The sequence below is a fragment of the Pararge aegeria genome, chromosome 25 (genome assembly GCF_905163445.1).
Source record: "Pararge aegeria chromosome 25, ilParAegt1.1, whole genome shotgun sequence".
Taxonomy (NCBI): domain Eukaryota; kingdom Metazoa; phylum Arthropoda; class Insecta; order Lepidoptera; family Nymphalidae; genus Pararge; species Pararge aegeria.
The window spans coordinates 11,466,689-11,486,180 of record NC_053204.1 but is presented as its reverse complement, the minus strand read 5'-3'; the positions used below and the strand labels follow the sequence as shown (position 1 = coordinate 11,486,180).

Genomic DNA, 19,492 nt, shown 5'->3' with positions numbered 1-19,492 from the left:
GACCCCGTTGAGCACCCTCCGCCGGTCTCGTTGCCCGTCACTCCCCGTCCAGGATACCCACCTATCCTGGAGGTATGACTCCAACAGCCTCCTGAGATACGGAGGCACTTCATGGTACCGAAGTGCCTCTAGAAGAGTCTCAAATGGGAGGCTGTTGAAGGCATTCGTGACGTCCAACAAGACGGCGAGAATGACGTCCCCTCCGGCAACTGCCTCATCCGTCAGGGCCTTCAACGACTCTAGGGCGTCAATGGTCGAGCGACCCGCCCTAAAGCCGTACTGCCCCTCCGAGAGCCCTGGACCGACAGTTTCCAGATGCCCAACGAGTCGGTCTGCAAGGATCTTCTCAAAGACCTTCCCGACCTCGTTGAGCAAGACTATCGGTCTGTACGCCGACGGAGCGTCCAGCGGTCGCCCTGCTTTGCGGATGAGGCACAGCAGTCCCTCCTTCCAAGACTTGGGGAACTGTCCAGCCAGCAGACACTGGTTGAACAGCTCCCGGAGTCTTGCCTCAAAATACTCCCTGGTCATAAAAATGACCCGACCCGGGATACCGTCCGGTCCAGGTGCCGTCTTCTTGGACCGGAGGCGACCAAGGGCTACGTCCAACTCCTCCCCGGTGATCAGCGGAACAGAACTGCTATCAGCCAGAGGGGTGGAGCCCCTTCCAGCCTGGGATACCGGGGAGGACATCGTTGGAGGGACATGTCCCTGGGAGTCCGGGAAGAGTCCCTCGACGACGCTCCGCAAGAGCTCCGGCTGGAGGGTCTGGGTTACTGGGGATCCCTGATTACGGAGCTTCTTTCTCGCCACGCGATAAGGGCGTCCCCAGGGGTCCCTACTCAGGCCCTCCAGCAGTTCCTCCCGGGCACGCTCCTTAGCACTACTTATGGCCAGCTGAAGAGCCCTCTTGGCCTGGCCGTAAACCTCCCGCAGTTGCTCCTCCAGAGCTACGTCCAGTCCGTTCCGCCTACGACACCGGACATAGTCCCTGCGGGCTCGGTGACTGGCGATACGTAGGACCGCGATCTCGTCCGACCACCAGTACACCCGTTTACGGCGGCGCCATCCACGCGCCCTCGGCATTGCAGAGTCGCAGACCTCAGTGAGGTCCACGCGCATTTACTCCGCCCGTTCTCCCACACTGGTGTCCCTCTCCTCTCTGTAGGAGGCCCACCGTCCAATAATGGAGGCCTCTTTGACCAGCTCCCGGTCCATTTGGGTGAGACACCAACGTGGAAGGCGATTTGGACCCTGGGGAGGTGCCATCGCGACCACCGGGGATGTGGAGACCTCAAATCGGACATAGTTGTGGTCCGATAGAGTCTCCACCCCGTCCTCTACCCTCCAGTTGGCGACTCTGTCGGCAACCGAGGGGGAGGCAAACGACAGGTCCACGATGGAACCACCCTGCGCGCGGACGCAGGTGTTGACTGTCCCCCTGTTGAGTAGGGAGAGCCCGAGGTGCACAGCCCACACCAGCACAGCCCTGCCTCTGCCGTCCGAGGTGGGGCTCCCCCACGCCTGGCTCTTGGCATTGAAGTCTCCAAGAACCAGGGTACGCCCTCCGTTGTGCCGGCGGACGGCTTCGCTGACTGAGTCGAGGAAATCCTCAAATTCTGCCAGCGTGCGGTTAGGGGAAAAGTACAGGCCGACAATGGTGTACTGTCCCCATCCCGCAACCACAAACCCGGGACCCCTCTCGAGAGGTGAGAGGGGAGGGCCCGCGCCGCCCGCCGAAACAACGACTACCGAGTCACACATGTCCCCAACCCAGCGTTCCTGGGTGGGGACATGATATGGCTCGCAAGCCACAACTATGTCGATAGACCACTCTGCGGCGGACTGCAGTAGGAGGTCCTGAGCCCCCGCAGAGTGGTTTAAGTTCGCCTGGAGTACACTGATATGCCGTCTATTCATTTGACGGCATATCAGTGTCTTCGGTCTGCGCTGGGCCACTTCGGTCGCTCTGAGAGGGGACAACTCGGGCTTTCCCTTGAGGGGGGTGGCAGCTCTTCCCGCCCATGATGTGCCCTGACGGCTGAGATGCATCCGCGCAGACGGCACAGCGCAGGGGCCTCTCGCATCCTACGTGCCTGTGGCCCTCCTCTCCACACCGGTAGCACATCTTGCTCCGGTCGGTTTTGGAGGGGCACAAAGACGCCGTGTGTCCCATACCCATGCACCTGAGCAGCGGAGAGGGCGGTGCTCCAGCGCCTGGACTCCTGCTGAGCTCCAGCCCACCAGCAGGCGTCCGGCATCGCAGACCTTTTTGGCCGCGTCCACTGGGCAGTAGACAGTGGACCAGCCAGTTCCCAAGGAGCCCGTCTGCACCTGAGTTGCCTTAACCGTGGTGAGCGAGCAGCCCCCTGCCCGAGCCACCGCCTCCGCAACCTTAACGGCCGTGGCAGAATCGTCCAACCCGGTAACACGGAGTGTCACCGTTTTCGTAGGGCGGACGACCTCCGCCACTCCCTCCAATGCTATTCGGAGACGTTCCGCGAGCACCTCAGCCTGGTCCTGAGTTTGTTCTTTAGGCAACTCCAGTAGCCTGCCCCCGGTGGCAGAGCGGCGAATCCGCATCCCCGCGCCAATGCCAAGCTCCTCCAGATTTACCCTTCTCTCCGCCTGCTCCAAGACCTGAGCGTAAGTCACGCCTTTCCTGGCCGCCTCTGGAGCCAGGGTAATTACTACGGCTGCAGTCTTGGGCGGGGCCAGGTTGGGCTTTGGCTTGGGCTTAGCGGCCGCCGCGGAAGGGTTCTTCGGTGTTGCCGTCGGGAGATTGCTGGTGGGAGTCTTTTTGGCCCTGTTTTTTCGGGTCACCACCTCCGACCAGGTTTCTTCCTGCGGCGCTGCTCGGCTGGGGCCCGCCGTCGCCGGGGGTGCCTTAGGCGACGCTGAGGCCGGGCTCGCTCCGAGGCCGCCCGAGAGGCCCCGACCTGCCTGTGGAGCTCCAGCCGTACGGGGAGGAGCCGGGCCCCTTCTGTCTGAGGACAGCGGTGGGCGGACGACCCTTTCAGGAAGAAGGCGCTCCTCAATCCCTGCAAAACGGGCGTCCAACATCCTCCCAACTGCGGCCACTATGGAGGCTTTTAACTCCTCCAGGACATCCGCCTGCAGGGCCGAAGCAGGTGGCGCACCCGTTGCCGCTTTCTTCGCCGAAGCTCCCTCAGCTGCCATCTTCGAGGCCTCCCTCGCTGCCTCCTTGGCCATCGCGGTCTTCATTTCAGTGAAGTCCCGCCGATACGCCTTCTGCTCCGCCCTGATTATCTCCAATTCAGAGCGGAGGCGGTTGTTATCCGCCTGCAGACGGCGGGTTTCCTCGGCCTCGTTCCGCTTGGTGAGGGCTTCCACTATGGCCTGGAGTTCCGAGGCCGCCTCCTTGAACTTCTTCACGTACGTCCCTTTCAGATGGCTGGACTTGGTAGCCAACTGTATGATGGACGCCGTGCTCCTTCCCGCCCAAGCCCGCAGCTCCTGTGTGCCGAGCTTGGTGGGGTCCTCTCGGCAAGACTCCTCACTCGCCATCTCCTCCTCTGGGTCTAAGACCGTAGTATGGGCCGCCCGCCCCACCACGCGGTCCCGGAGGAACCGACTCAATCCGCTCTCCCTCGTCTCCTCCTCTGCCGCCCTAAGCTCAGCCGTCGCGCTCCCTAACCCATAGTTCCCCCTAGGAATCGGGGTCGTACTCCTTGAGACAGATGAGTTGCGAGAGCTTGGCGAGGCCGAATCCTCACGGCGCGAGTACCTCGCCACAATAGGGGTACGGGCAGAAGCTCCTCCCCTCACTGCGACCGCCCTGCGACGCGGGCGCGTTTCAGGACCAGGGGCACCATCCATTCCGGATGAGCCCAAGTCATCCGTCATCTCCAATGGTCCACCCGTCTGGAAAGCCAGGCGGGCCGACGATCAGGGACCGCACAGTAAAGTGCCAGCCGACAACCTCTGTTAACACTTAAAAATAGGTAACAATAACAAAGAAAAACAACGCAAAGAAAGGAAAAAACAACGAGAAACGAAAAACCAACAATTAGCAAGTGGCCCTTAAAAGGGCCCTTAAACGATCCCCCCCAAGGGGTGGAACCCAGCACGGCACCGGCAACGAACCAGAGCCGTTTGGATGCACGACCGTTTAAAAACAAGCAATAACAACCATAAATAACAATAACACCAACAACAACAACAATAACAACAACGAAAATAACAACAACCACTACTACTACTACTAGCCCTGAGAAGGGCTTTTGGAAAAAACAACGAAAACAACAACAAATCACCAAATCAAACCTCCGAAATTCTAACTTTTCCCCCCAACCTAACCTAACCTAACCTAACCTAACCTAACCAAAGACTCAAAGCTGGCAACCCAGCACTGCTTATAGAGGAGAAGGCCAATAAAGACCCCCTCGTCGTGCTCAAAAACGTTCTGAGTATGAACTCAGACGAGGACATCTTATGCGCCTTGCAAAGACAAAACGCACATATACTGGGTGGGGTACCTGAAGGAGAATATAGGACTGTCGTGCGGTATCGTAGGCGTGCGAGGAACCCGCTCGAGTGTCACGTGGTCCTGCAGGTGTCCCCACCAGTGTGGCAAAGCCTAACAAAAACCGGCAAGGTGCATATTGATTTGCAGAGGGTGCAGGTCGAAGATCAATCGCCGCTTATCCAGTGTACAAAATGCTTAGCATATGGACACGGTAGGAAGCTCTGCACGGAAGCGGTAGACCAGTGCAGCCACTGCACTGGATTGCACCTGCGGAAGGACTGCCCGCACTGGATGGCAGGCGATGCTGCGACATGCTGCAACTGTAAAGGGGCCAAGCTGGATCAAGGAAACCACAACGCCTTCTCAAAGGATTGTCCAATCAGGCAGAATTGGGATAAGCTTGCTAGATCCAGCGTGGCCTACTGCTGAAGTTGCACTCAACATGGGTCGTCTAAAAAATTTGTCCCAGAGCCACCGTCGTGATAGCTGCTTTACCATTTGTTATTTCACTTTTTATTGTTCTATTATTTGCTGTCTTTACGTTTTACTGTTTGCTAATTATTTGCTTAACTTGTTACCGTTTTACCATTTATTGTTTATTTATTTTTATATATACAAAAATTTTAAATATATTTGAATATTAATTAAGGTTACTGAGTCAACGTAGTTAGTATTCAGTTGGATTAATAAAATTAGCATTACGTAGTCTCAAACTATCTATATCATATCTAGTCATTAACTGTAAAATTATATAGTTGTAATAAAGAGCAATGTATAGTGTATATTTAAGTATATAACAAATTACATTGTTATACATTAATTAACCGTATAAAATGAACAGAATAAAAAAAAAAGGAAGTTATGAAAATAAAATGAAATGAAATATAAAACATGTGAACAATTTGTAAAGTTTCCGACCACCATGTTGGAAGACAAGCGTCTGCTCCAAAAACATAATGGAGTATAAAAAAAAAAAAAAAAAACCTAACCTAACCCCCCCCCCCCCCCCGCACCTCCCCTCGCCGCGAACGGTCACATTTTAAATCGCTCGGTACTTAGAAAATACAGCTAACAGGCAATAGTGAACCGATTTTCAAAATTTTTGTGCCAAAGTGTGTGTCTTGTGGCCTACATAGTGCCAGTGAAAAGCGTTTGCTGAAAAAGTGAAAATTAAAAATATTATAGGTGGAATTGATAGTTGGGCTCCTCGATTCTCAGCCCTAACGACACATTACCGTTAGCCAAACAATAAACTGAAATTTTCGGCTGTGGACATAGAAGCCGGTAGCGCAAGAGGCGAGGCCCACCTCGGTCAAGTCTTCGGTGGAGTCAGCCGCCTCAACCGTCTCTCCCTGTAAGGGGAGCCGGAAGTAGCCACGAGGGTTTCCCCGAAGTCAGTAGCGAAGTAAGGAGGCGAAGGCCTGCGATGCCAAGGTCAAGGCACAGTTCAAGGAATACAAAGACTGAAATAAAAGCTGAGGTGACGCAGGCAGTAGAAAGACTGTACCAGTTGGTGAAGGAGGCGTAGGCTGCAAAACCCACGCCTCCTCCCTCAACTCGCGGTGGCGAAAGGAGAATGGAAGAATTTGAAAGTAAACTAATACAAAGGATGGATGAGCACGAAAGGTTGATAAGAGAGAATAATGAAATGATGGAAAAAATGAAAGCATGTGCCTTTCATTTTTTAGAACGACTCGAAATATCGGGACCTATCATATTTAAGACGCATAGTATTTAAATAAATAAATTCCAGGCAGTTCTTGCATTGAAATGAAAGGGAGTTGGGAAAGAAAAATTGAGAACCCGTAGAGTGGCCCTGTTTATGGATGACAGTTCAGAGCGATTGGGGATTCGCTTCTGCATGAAGAGCGACTCAAGTAGGGTGATGATCTCACCAGGCCTCGCGGCGCTTGCAAGTGGAAGCACATCCTAAAATACCATCGGGCATCGGTCCTGGTAAACGGGTTCAGAGAGCACAACAAGAGGCATTGTGAACGCCTTACTGTAGACGAGGCTCTGATGAGCCACCCAGGATCGATAATCATGGCCGCAAAACTCGCAAACCCCACACAGGAATCCCATGGACGTGGCTAAGGGTCTGACATCCGAAAACGTGGTGATAGTGCGTACCACGACGAAATCCTCCACGCGATTGTTGCAGTGTCACAGCATACGATTAGCTGTACATACTACACCGACAACAACACAGACGCTATCGCGCAGTTTCTTCTGAGGGCCAGAAGAGCAAAACTCGGTGAAATACGAGATTACAATATAAGAATGGCCCTCCGCGACGGGGACGAGACATTGGAAAAAAGAATAATGAGGGAGACTAAGATGGCAAAATTATTGCAGTGACCTTCATTACACTTTTTGGATGGAAACATTGTAAGCATAATGAAAAATCGTAGGATAAAGTATATAACACCTATAAGTATATAACCTGGGTTCCACCTCATACGTAATGATCGCACCAACAGGAGTGGTGGTGGTGTGGCAATCTATCTTAGATCCTATATTCCTTTTAAAATTGTTAGCGCGTCATCCCAACCACCCCCTGCTGATTGTGCGGAGCATTTATTGGTTGAGGTTTCTTGTTTTTTACAGTCCTTCCCTTTTAACTAATTACTTTCCTTCCTTTGAAAATCTTTTAGAAACTTTAGTTCCTGCTTATAGTCATACTATATTAATGGGAGACTTTAATACTTGTTTACTTAAAGGCGATAATAAAGCTAGCAAACTTGAGTCTGTTGTTGAAGCGTGCAATATGCAAATTCTTCCCCTTCAGCTACCCATTTCTTTCCAGGGTGCCTTCCTTCCCTTCTTGACTTAATAATCGTGTCTTCTCCAGATCTTGTTTCCAAGCAGTCAGTGTTCTGCCGAAGCCTTCTCTTACCACGATTTAATTTTTCTGTCGTATAAGCTGCGCCCTCCAAAAAATAAACCTAAAATTCTCATGCGACGTAATTTTGGTGGAATGGATGTAGACCGGTTGTGTGATGACGCCCGCAAAATTGATTGGTCAGCCGTTGGATCTGCATCCTGTATTAATCTCAAAGTGGATATTTTCTGCTCCTTGCTCACTCAGCTATACAACGTGCATGCGCCAATCAAAGCAGTTAAAATTAAACACTTACCTGCTCCTTGGCTGACTGATGCGTTGAAGAATAGAATTTTAAAGAAAAATTTAGCGAAGTCAAAATTTAAAATTAACAATTCAGATGAAAATCGTAGAAAATATCACGAGGTCAGGAATCGCTGCAATACATTATGTAGAGATGCACAACGACGACACATTCATACATCAGTCGAAAACGGCGACTCATCCAAAGTTTGGAAGTTTCTTGAAACTGTTGGAGTTGGTAAATCATCCGTAAATTCTACTCCTCCTAGTGTTGATATTGAGCTTTTGAATCAATATTTCTCTACCCCTTCTAACTCTTTTGGTAGTTCAGATAAATTGCATACTCTTCATGCTCTCTCTGTAATTCCAACTTCTAATTATCCTCCGTTTGAGTCTAGTCAGTTTACTGTTTGTGATGTTAAGAAGAACATTTTGTCCATTGCGTCCAATGCTGTCGGTTGTGACGATATTAGCCGTAATATGCTTATTCCTCTCTTGGATGCTATCACTCCTGTCATCACTCACATCTTAAATGAATGTACCTCTACTAGTAAATTTCCCGACGCTTGGAAGAGCGCACATGTCATTCCTCTTCCTAAACGTGCTATTCCGGCCGATTTTCCTGATTTCCGTCCAATCTCAATTTTACCCTTTTTATCAAAAGTCCTTGAAAAACTTATTTACCATCAACTAAACCTATTTCTTAACCGGCATTCTCTTTTTAATCCATTTCAATCCGGTTTTCGTCCTGGGCATAGTACGGCTACTGCTCTTATTAAAGTAACTGATGATATACGTTGGGGCATGGACAATAAACAACTCACTGTTTTAGCATTGCTGGACTTCAGCAATGCTTTTAACACGGTTGACTTTGACATTTTGTTGGGTCAGTTACGTTCTCTTAACATATCTCCATCAGTGATTGACTGGTTTCATAGTTACCTTCATGGTCGTCGGCAGCGTATTCGTGTTGAGGACACTAACTCTTCATTGTGTAATATTACTGCTGGCGTGCCTCAAGGCGGCGTGTTGTCACCATTACTTTTTTCTATTTTCATCAATTCGATAACTCATAACATATCTTCTCTCTACCATATGTATGCTGACGATGTCCAGATTTACACCCAGTCAACCTTTGAGAATCTTTTGATAGCTATTGCAGATTATTCTGCAGTGGAGTAAAGCACATGGCCTAAATGTGAACCCTAGGAAATCACAGGCAATTATTATAGGCAGCCGAAACCAAATGTCAAAGATTGACTGGGTTTCCCTTCCGCCTATTGAATTCGATGGTGTAACAATTCCTTATTGTGTTAATGTTAAAAATCTAGGTATATATCTAGATCAAACCTTAAGTTGGACACATCATCTGATAGAGGTCAGTAGAAAAACCTTTGCAGCTTTGGGTTCTTTGCGTCGCCTTCGTCCTTTTCTTCCGATTCCTACCAAAATTATGCTCGCACAAACTCTCCTCCTTCCCATTATTGATTACGCTGACGCAAGCTTTGTTGACTTAACTGAAGACCAGTTAAATAAGCTTGAGAGACTTCAAAATACTAGCATCCGGTTCATATTTGGATTGCGCAAATATGACCATATTTCCCAATTTCGGTCTCGTCTCAAGTGGTTACCAATCCGACTTCGCCGGAATTTGCATATTCTTTCTATTCTGTACTGTATCTTGTTCCATCCTTCTACTCCTGTTTATCTCAAAGAGAAATTTGTATTCACAGGGCCTCCTGAGGATGCTCGCTCTACGAGGAGGTTTATCCTGAAGGTGCCTGGTCATAAGTCCTCTTTTTTTCACAAATCCTTTACGGTTCAGGCCGTTACACTTTGGAACGCCCTGCCGTTAGAGATTCGTGAGGCACAAACGATCGGCATTTTTAAGAAACAAGTGAAGGATCACTACTTGTCTGTATCGGCCGGGCATTGATGGGAATGATCACTGTTGTTGATGTTGACTCATTTTTGTTTATTTCGTTTTCTACATATTTTTGAGGGTTCTTTTATTTTATATTTTTTTTTTAATTAAGTATTTAAAGTAGCGTATTTGTATGTTTATATGTTTGTATATATGTATGGAATATATTTTATATTTTTGTACATATCTTTAATATGTTATGTTTAGTATATACTATGTTTTATGTTTTTTTTATGTTAATTTAGTTTTAAGTCCTAATATTTAATTTTGTTTGTTGTACCACCTACTTATTTCTTATAACATTTTCTTGTATGCCTTTGGTTGGCTGGAAGAGATCGCTATTTAGCGATAAGGCCGCAAAATGGTACGTTCTACCTTATTGTGCTGTTGTATTTGTATCTCTGTAAATTTTCTCTGTGGTGTACAATAAAAGTGTATTCATTCATTCATTCATTCATAACGCCTCTCCCTCCCGGACCGAAAGTGTTTATGATTCTTTTAAATTTCAAAAGCTTCTTATAAATTCAGTTTAAATTAAACATACATTTATATTCAGAGCAGAGTATATAACGCCTGCGTTAACAAGGTCGGATGTATAAATTTGCCATTTTGTTTATTTTTACAAATCGTCTTTAAAAGACCAGGTCTTTCGATACGAAAGTTCATTTTCCGCTTAGTTTTTAAAATAGCTCCGATAACAATGTCGTAAATTTCATGACTGCCCGTTAAGAACGATGCAGGTTACTTACCGTTTAGGGGGTGCGGGGAGTGCGAGCGCGTGCGGTTATACCATCGCCGATAATGTTTCTGGATCGAGTGCACGTCGCGTGGTCGAGTGCTTTTTACTATATTTATTGATCTTGCTATCTTCTATCTTTTCATTATAAAAATCAAAATGTTTATTAGATCGGCACGTTTAGTAAAACTTGCAAATGAACAATATAAAGGACGGTTTTTTGAAAGTAAAAATAGTGCTGATAAAAATTTATTCATTCATTCAGTTGAAGACGAGGAATTAGGTTACAGCTCTTTTCAATGTTCTCTTTATTTTTGAATGATAGAATAATTAAAATACATAATTGTATCTATTGTTAAAAATGTATTGTATATTTCAATTAAAATTGTAGGGTGTGCCATATTCGACATTGTTATTTGTCCTTGTGAAATAGATTATGTCGGTAGTACCACATTCGACTTTCTTGCTAGTTTGTGGTTTTGCCCACTTTGTCGTATGTGCTACTTCCGACAGTATTAACGGAATGTATTTTCAAACTATTTGTCAGATATGGTACTTAAAGCTTTGTTAAATCGTACATTAACCCACAACCACAAAAAATCTTGACTAATCAGCGAGGAATACACGTAAAAGAAAAGCTGTCAGAAGATCCATGTAAAGAAAACAGACCATAAAAATATATCTGTTCGTCTCCAAAACTTGGAGGAGAAAATCGAGATGGTTGAAAAGAACTGTTTAAAAAGATGTATTGAAATAAGAAATGTACCTAAACAAAGCAACGAGACAAAGGAAACACTGTTTTTGTACATAGAAAACTTGTTTAGATCTTTGAAGGTGCAATTTAACAAAATTGATCTGTGTGATGTTTACAGATTGCCTAGTGAGTCAACTCAAAAAAATTCTACCCTTATAGCGGTGTTTGCAAATACATTAGTTAAGACACAAATCTTAAAAGTGAGCAAAAAACACAACCGTGAATACTCTGATCATCTTCATTCTTCTCATTTCGGTTTCAAGGTAACGAAGCAACCAATTTAGATTTCTGAGCACCTAAACCCCCAAAATAAGACTATTCCGATCATGGCTCGAGATCTAGCCAGATCATTTAACTTTGCCCACTGCTGGACCTCCAATGGTAATGTGTACCTGCGTAAGATAGAAGGTGCTCCTTACATATTTATAAAAAATTAAGCTTATAATTAGTGACTTTGTCATTTTCAGTGTGTCATCAGTTTTTTTAGTTTGTGTCGATCTATTATTTTTGTTTTTTGGGTCAAATTGTTCTAAGTTTTATTGTAGAAACATGTTTATTAACTCTATACTTAATAAAAAATGCATGTAAGGATTTTTTGATACAAAGTAACACTGCTAAACAACACATATTAATATTGATGAAATTAGTATTTCCTTTTACATTCAATCGGTTTTACTTCTTTACACTACATTATCCTAATATTACATCAGTGAGAAGTATTGAGATGATAATTAACATTACCCATCAAAGCATTAAATACTGTAATATATTGAAAATTAGATTAGTATTTTCAACAAGCAAAATAGTATTTGTTCAATTATGAAGATAAGCATAATAAGGATGTCTTTAAGCACTGTGTTTATTAACTTTGCAACTTTTTTCACGTGCAAATGTCATTATTCATTTACTCGTATTGGTATATATAGGCACCGCAAAGAGAGGAGGCTCGATACTCTGGTTCAAGGTTGGTTTGTGATACGGAATTATAAATCAGTCATATTTTATTATAATTAACTTTCTTATAGTAGGGGTGCCCAAGCGGGGATTTCGGGATTTACTAAAGCGCGGCAGATTAATATACAGGGGGATACCTTGTACCCGGTTAAGTACCTCTACAAAACATGAGGCCCATATATAAGGCCGCCCGTGAAGGATACAGGATCAGATTAGTAAAAAAAATTGACCATCAGAAATTCATGAGCGCGTCAGATTAAGGTAGGGTGAGTTAATTACATCCTAAAAAGTGTATATTCCACTAATCTGACAATTTGAGAGTGACGTAAAAAAAGGGGAGGGCAACAAAGTTGTAAAAAAAAACGTCATCTCGACATTCTCGAGCGTAGCTAAATTTTTTTTTATTTTGAAGGAAATAATTCAAGAATAATGAAAAATATATAATCTGACGATTTCCGCAAGCCGAAATAACAAAAAATCGTCGATAAAGTTAAATGCGTGCATCTGCGTGATGCCTACAGTTCCTTTTCCGCGTTTCTATTCCTCTCTCACTCCGTCCGCACTCTGGTTTCTGTTGCCATGACGCCATCACAGCTGATCATAAAGACTCGTTCGTGGCATACTGTTTACAACGTGTTTCCAACGTTTTGGCTTTTTTTGCTATTTTAATATTATTTGTGTGAGTTAAAGTTTATAAATATTTAATATGAGTGATATTAATTTGAAATGTGTATTTTGTGGTGAAAGTACCTTACAAAAAACAATTAAATTTACGGTAGAAACATTAAAAAAATATGTAAATATTTTGGAATATCGTCCGAGCAAGCCGGTTATCCGAAAATCTCGAGGAACATATGATAACCTCGAATTGTCGATGGAATCAATGCTCAAATGCATAGAAATATTATTTCTTTGAACTCAGCGAACTCAAAATATCACATAAATTATATTTTGAGCTCAAAAATGTCATAAGTACAATTTCAAGCCCAGGAATGGAATTAGCGGGAAGTTGCAGGGATGGCCTTTAAAGTGAACCTTTTTTCTAATTTTTTTTTGTCAGATCAGGCGAATCCCTCTAGATAATCGTCAGTATGTTTAGAACATAAAGATGAGCCATATATATCTTAATCTGACGCGCTTGAGTATTTCAAAATGGCGATTTTTTTTTTGCACATTATGAAAATGGCCGCGAGTTTGCGTCCCATCGAAATCGTCAGATTAGTAAATGAGAGCTTTTTTTGGTGTACTTAACACTCCCTTAGAAAATCTGACGCGCTCGATTAAAATTTTTTTTTTTTCATTTTCAACCCTTAAATACAACCACCCGCATCATGCAAACGATCAGATTAACATACGTACATTATTAAAAATACGTAGGGCATTGATGCTACCAATATCTGATGCGCTCGAGGATGTCTATGCAACAGTTTTTTTTTACATATTTAAAAATCTATAGCCGCTTCCCCCACCGATGTAAAGGTATATATCATATAACATTTTTTTCTTCTTATCATCTAAGCTTTGCATCCCAATAGGTCTCTACGACGCTCGAGTAAATCCCCATTTAGCCTCGTGGGCTCCCCTACTATTATAAATAATGATATTATAGATAGTATTGAGAATCTAGATAGTATTAATTCACACAATGCCTTTGTTTGTGAGCCTGAACATTGCACATCATTTATTTCAGTAGCTAAAAGATATTTCAAAATTATGACCCAAAATATTCGAAGTATTATACACAACATTTCTGAATTTCTAATTTTTGACTTTTTTGGAAAGACTAACCATTAAACCTGATGTGATAGTTTTAACTTTCCAACTGCAATTTCCTTACTAGAATTGATAATTATTTATCTGTATCATCCAATTGCTACAATACCAATATGATGGTTTTGTTATGTATTTATTAAAAATTCAATTATTGCTCATCCATATGAACCCGCGTTTTTGGAAACAAATTGCTTGGTTACCAATTTAAATAATATTACGTTAATCTCTATTAATAGACCGCCTTGTTTTCGAAATATAGATACTTTTTTAAACTCTTTGGATACTTTACTTAACACATTGGGTGGTAAGAAAAATGTTTTTATGATGGGGGATATTAACATTGACATTAAGTTGGATAGTACTGACATAAATTCTTCTAATTGCCTAAACTTAACCGCAGCTCTCGGCTTACTTCCTATTCACTTTTTACCCACGAGGAAAAATAACTGTCTTCATCACATTTTAAACAGATGTTACCTACTATATACAAATCTTGTGATAACAAATAGCCTTACAGATCACGCCACTGGAATGATCTCATTGGACTATCAAAGTCTAAACGGTAACCCATAACAGCATAGCTTTTAAGAAACTGAATTATTCTAATGTTAAGAGTGATTTATTAAAGCATGATTTTCAACCGGTTCTTGATATTTCTAACTGCAACTGTGCCGCAGACCTACTTATAGAAACTGTCTCAAAATTCATAGAAAAAAATACCACAAACGACTTGTCTAAACGGCATACCCTTCGCAAACCCTGGATTACAACTGGCTTACTGCGATGTCGGAGACATAGAGATAGGCTTCACACGAGGTCAAGGAGTAACTCGGGAAATAAGTTATTACGTATCACTTACACTAGATATCGCAATAATTGTACTAACTTATTAAGAAAATAGATGGGACAGTATGAGAGAAGTGAGTTAGAAATTTTCAGCAGGTCTAGTATGAAAAAACGTGGAAATTAATTACTTCCATCACTAATCTTAAATCTAATAATCAAAATTTATGCGATTTACTTATGATCTGAGAATCCTATGAAATCAGTTACAGCAGTCAACGAATACTTTGTTAACACTGGTAAAATATTTATATAGCACTTTTCCTCAACAACCAAATTCCATATCTCCATCCACATCTTTAGCGTTACTTGAATGCGATCTACATGAAGTATTGACATTGATTTGCTCCCTTACAGAAACTAGTTCATCAGGGGCTGATAATATACCAACATTAATATTAAAGCAAAACGAAGAAACTTTAGCCGGATTATTAGTTCACATTTTGACGTGACAACGTCTTATAAATTGGTTTGCCGGGTGACACTTCAAGAAACTGCGTTACGCTCCGCTCACGTTATGCGCTCACAATGAGAGCGAGTGAGAGGCACGCGTCCCTTCCACTCGGGCATGGTTAGCCCGCCTAAGAGCGAGAGAGACAGACATAAAAAGTGAAAGGCACGCGTCCCTTTGTAGTAAACGCTGTTTCATTGTACGCAAATGTATTGCAAGTTATTGTATGTATATTTGTATATAAATACGTATGTATGTGTAAAGGTAAAAATAAAATTTTGTTAATATGAAATTCAGTGCGAGATTCTTGGTATAAATTAATGTTTTAAATATAATTCTTTGTATAAATAAATGTTTTATATTGTTACTATTATTTCATCCTTCTTCCTACTATACGAATGAATATTCACATTAAAATTATTTTACCACTCAAAGTCGTTGTCACGTAAAACTTTCGCCCGTATACCGACTTTACAGGCAACCAATTTTAATTGCTTCGTAATTGTACGCTATATCGTATATAGACATTTTTTTTAACCTTGTTATCTGTCAAGGTCAGTTTCGTAATATATTAAGGAACTCTGTCATCACACCCGTTTATAAAAATGGTAATTGTAAAGTTGTTAGTAATTACATACCAATATCTATTTTACTAACGTTTTCCAAAATACTTGAAAAAATTATTAACTATAGGATGGTCAACTATCTTGAAACAAACAGACTACTACTTTCAACACACTTATATGGTTTTCTTAAATCAAGATCTACGGGTGATGCGGTGTCAAACAGTGTTGTTGAAGGACCTCTGGTAAGAAGTGTATTGCAATTTTCCTGGACCTACCGCATTAAGCATTTGAAACCGTTTTTATTCCAATACTATTGCTGAAATACCTCTGGACGAGTTCTTGAATATTCCTGGAATGGTATCGCTGACTCTATAAACGGGCTTGCCATCTGCGCCCCTCCCGTATTCTAGGGAACAACGGCAGCCGTTGGGCCAGTGGCAATGGCAACCAGAAGAACCAAGTTACATTGCCCGTCAATCAGCATGATTTCTCCCATGACTAGCAACACATCCCGCAGAGTATCACTATCAAGCTCACACACAAGCATTACAGCATCCTGCGTCACGGCCGCTCTTCCTAACAGACGCAGTGTGTGTTGTGCGGGCTGGCACTAGTAAGCACTACCTAAGAAGGCACCCAAGCTAGGAAAAAAGGTAAAACGACAGGCAATCCAAAGTACCCCAGATACTTTTACTTCAAGACCATCGAACCTCTACCTTAATGTCCGCAGGAAAACAGGCCAGAACGAGTTGACAGAGGCCTCAAAGGTGTGGAGAACGATAAAATTGTGTTCCTTTACGGCACCACGGGGGAGTCGCAGGATCCACCGAAGTAGGGAAAGACCAAACTAGCTTTAAGTCGAAAAGAAAAATATTTTACTTTCTAATTTTTAATTTTACATAAAGTAAAATTGCATAGTTATTCTTATTTTTTCATTTTTTTAATCGATACTTTTTAGTTTAATTCTTTATAAAACATTTATTATTATATGGGAAAATAGACATTCATATAGTCACTGTAAATTCAAATTGATCATTGTTGGAACTGTTCTAGCCCAACTTTTTGTTGTAGCATAAGTTTCTCTCATTTTTTCCTTTATTATTATTAAACTTTTTATAGTCATCTTAATTATCTTACAGATGTAGGGTTAAGGGAAAAAATACATTCCCAATCACTGACAATCCTGATCACTTACTTAACTGTGTGTTGCTTTAAATGCATCTTATTTTTGGAAAGGTTATTTTTAGTTAACTTTCATACTGCTTCCAACAGATAAACCGGGAAAATCTAATTCATCTTTGTAAGTAGTATTTTAGTTCAATTCTATTATTATATCATAAGTTTTTCTTTGTTTTAATATTCATTTAAATTACCCAACAGATCTAGGAAAGCAACGAAATCCACCCAAATGTGATCGGTATTACTTTAAAGTCTTCCTTTATATTGTATTATCACACAATAAAAATACATCGCAAACACTCAACTTATAGCTCCTCGGAGTATGAGTTATGTCGGACTTCTATCGACTAAACCCCACAGTGTTCCAACTCGTCGCCTGGTGACTGGGTCACGGGAACGCTTTCGCACACGTCCGCGACCCAGCCAGCGGCGTCCGTTAAGGCAGACCCTTCTCTTCAGAATAATTGTCAGATAGGTCTTCACGAAGACCTATCTGACAATTATTTAATTATTCCTCAAAATTAAACATTTCGGCTTGTCCTTTTATGCTAAACATGGATTGTGCAAACTGCTGCAAACTTATTGTTTCGGAGGAAGCATTTCTACATTGCACGATTCTTCTTTGTCGTAACACTCTTGCCAGAGTGGTCGTGGTCATCACGGTGGGACATTGTTTGTGGCAGTTGTTACTCGCCTCACGATCATTCGCCACTTCTCCCTGTTTGCAGATAGTCTGGTACACTCATGCAAGGGACCTCCCACTGAAGATTTGATTTGATCGGTCCATCGCATGGGTGACCTACCGCGTGCTCTAGTGCCTTCTACCTTGCCCTGCACAATAAGGCGTTCTATGGAGTTGCTGTCTTTCCGAGAGACGTGACCGAAGAATTTTAATATGCGGCTATGCACTAATGTTGAGAGACGTTGCTTGATGTCCAGTTCTCGGATAATGGAAATATTGGTGCGAAATTCATTCCATGACACTCCAAGCATACGTCTCCAACACCACATCTCTAAAGCATCAATTTTCCTCTTCTCGACCTCTCGCAAAGTCCACGTCTCCGCGGCGTATAAAAATATGGGGAAAACAAGTGTTTGTACAAGCCGGATCTTAGTGGCCTTAGTAATGTTACGGTTCCTCCATATTTTTTTCAGCTTTTCCATAGTAGTTCTCGTTATTGCCATACGTCGCTTTACCTCTTCTACGCAACCACCATTGTTAGTTATTAAAGCGCCAAGGTATACGTAGGATTGGACAACCTCGCAGTTCGCGATTTGAATAATTTCCGGCGAATTATTTTTGGCTCTGTCTATAACCATAATTTTGGTCTTACTACGGTTAATCATTAATCCAAAATCTTGGCTGACGCACTCCATTTTGCGAAGTAACTGCTCCATATGACAGGCAGTGGTTGCGAACAATGTGGTGTCGTCGATTGCACGATTACCAATCGTAAATTTTTTTGCAAATTTACCACAAGCCTTGAACAGGTACCTTAGAATTAGCTTCTACGAATGCCGATACATGGATCTGTCCTGAATGTGCATGTATGTCGAAGATAGGTGGTGATAACAGCTTAAGCTACACTTTCAATTGGTACCCGTAGGTGCCAGTTGAAAGTGTAGCTCTGCTACCAAAAATATCACCTCCAGAAAAAAGGCGGTTCTTGATACTTGTAACGCGGCCAAGGTAGAATTGCAAAACACTGGAGATCTTCGGATGGAAATAAAGCAGCTTAGCGCTTAGGTTCATTAGCTTAGGTGGTGGCTTAAACAATCAACTCAATCAAGCGTTGTCGCGCTTGCTTCATATCACGAACAGTGTGATAATTGCTTTTCGCGCTTAGTCAATATTTATGCACAGTCAAACAGTCAACAAAGAGGGACTAGTGCAATCTAAAGAATGTGAGATCGTTGCTGTGCTAGAAGTGGCATCACAATCATGCCATGTTACCTTCGCAAACTGACTATTTCCTAACTAACTCGCTTGAATCACGAATTCATCGGCAATCCACCGAGCCACATTACCTGCGCTCCAACCAATCATCTGCAAATGCACCATTGATAGTAAACGAAATACCATATCTATCAGCTTCTCATATCACGACCAAAAAATACGTTACTGAACCCTCCGAACAGTGGGCTGAAGTCCGCAGGAAAAAACATTGAAAACTTAACCTGATTTACGGCACTGCAAGTTCATCTGGGACATTTTTAAAAGCAGTTGAACCTCTATAGTTCCTGCACCTCTGGAACATAAAGTCAGGCGCTGAAGATTTAAGGAAAAACTTAAAGCAACTTTTTAATACCGATACCTGCACTGTGGAAGAATTAAGACCCCAAGGGTAAATAAAGGTCATTCGAAAACGGAGTGCCTTTCAGAGGATGTCTGGCCGATCAATGCAAGGATCAAGACTTGGGAAACTCTAATAACCTGAAAGCCAGACTAAGCCCTTTCGTAACCCAGATCAACAGCCACATTAGTAGTTTAAATGTAGCCTTGAACATCTGAACAGTTTGGACTATGAACCTTTTGCTGCAAACCTGCGACATAGTGGCTGTTACAGAGTCTTTTTTCGACAATACCATGACAGGGGTTCACCGTGCGGTCAAGTTCTGATCGTGGCTCACTCTGGTTCGTTGCTTATGCAACGACGAAATGAATCGAATTAGAGACTGGTGAAAACTTATGGGTTTCT

The 19,492-nt window shown here is 43.0% G+C and overlaps 2 protein-coding genes across 2 annotated transcripts; both read right to left on the bottom strand.

The window, feature by feature from the left end:
• Positions 1 to 1,122: 1,122 nt before the first annotated feature.
• Positions 1,123 to 2,052, bottom strand: LOC120634777. Its single transcript, XM_039905551.1, has one exon. The coding sequence runs from the start codon at positions 2,050 to 2,052 to the stop codon at positions 1,123 to 1,125; it is 930 nt and encodes a 309-aa protein (XP_039761485.1).
• Positions 2,053 to 2,088: 36 nt separating this feature from the next.
• LOC120634775 (translation initiation factor IF-2-like) lies at positions 2,089 to 3,867 on the bottom strand. The gene has a single exon (XM_039905550.1). It carries the CDS (start codon positions 3,865 to 3,867, stop codon positions 2,089 to 2,091), a length of 1,779 nt encoding a protein of 592 aa, XP_039761484.1.
• Positions 3,868 to 19,492: the final 15,625 nt, after the last annotated feature.

Excerpts from the sequence above, each read along its gene's own strand:
- LOC120634777 (XM_039905551.1), bottom strand. The coding sequence starts at position 2,052 with ATGCATCTCAGCCGTCAGGGCACATCATGGGCGGGAAGAGCTGCCACC.
- LOC120634775 (XM_039905550.1), bottom strand. The coding sequence starts at position 3,867 with ATGACGGATGACTTGGGCTCATCCGGAATGGATGGTGCCCCTGGTCCT.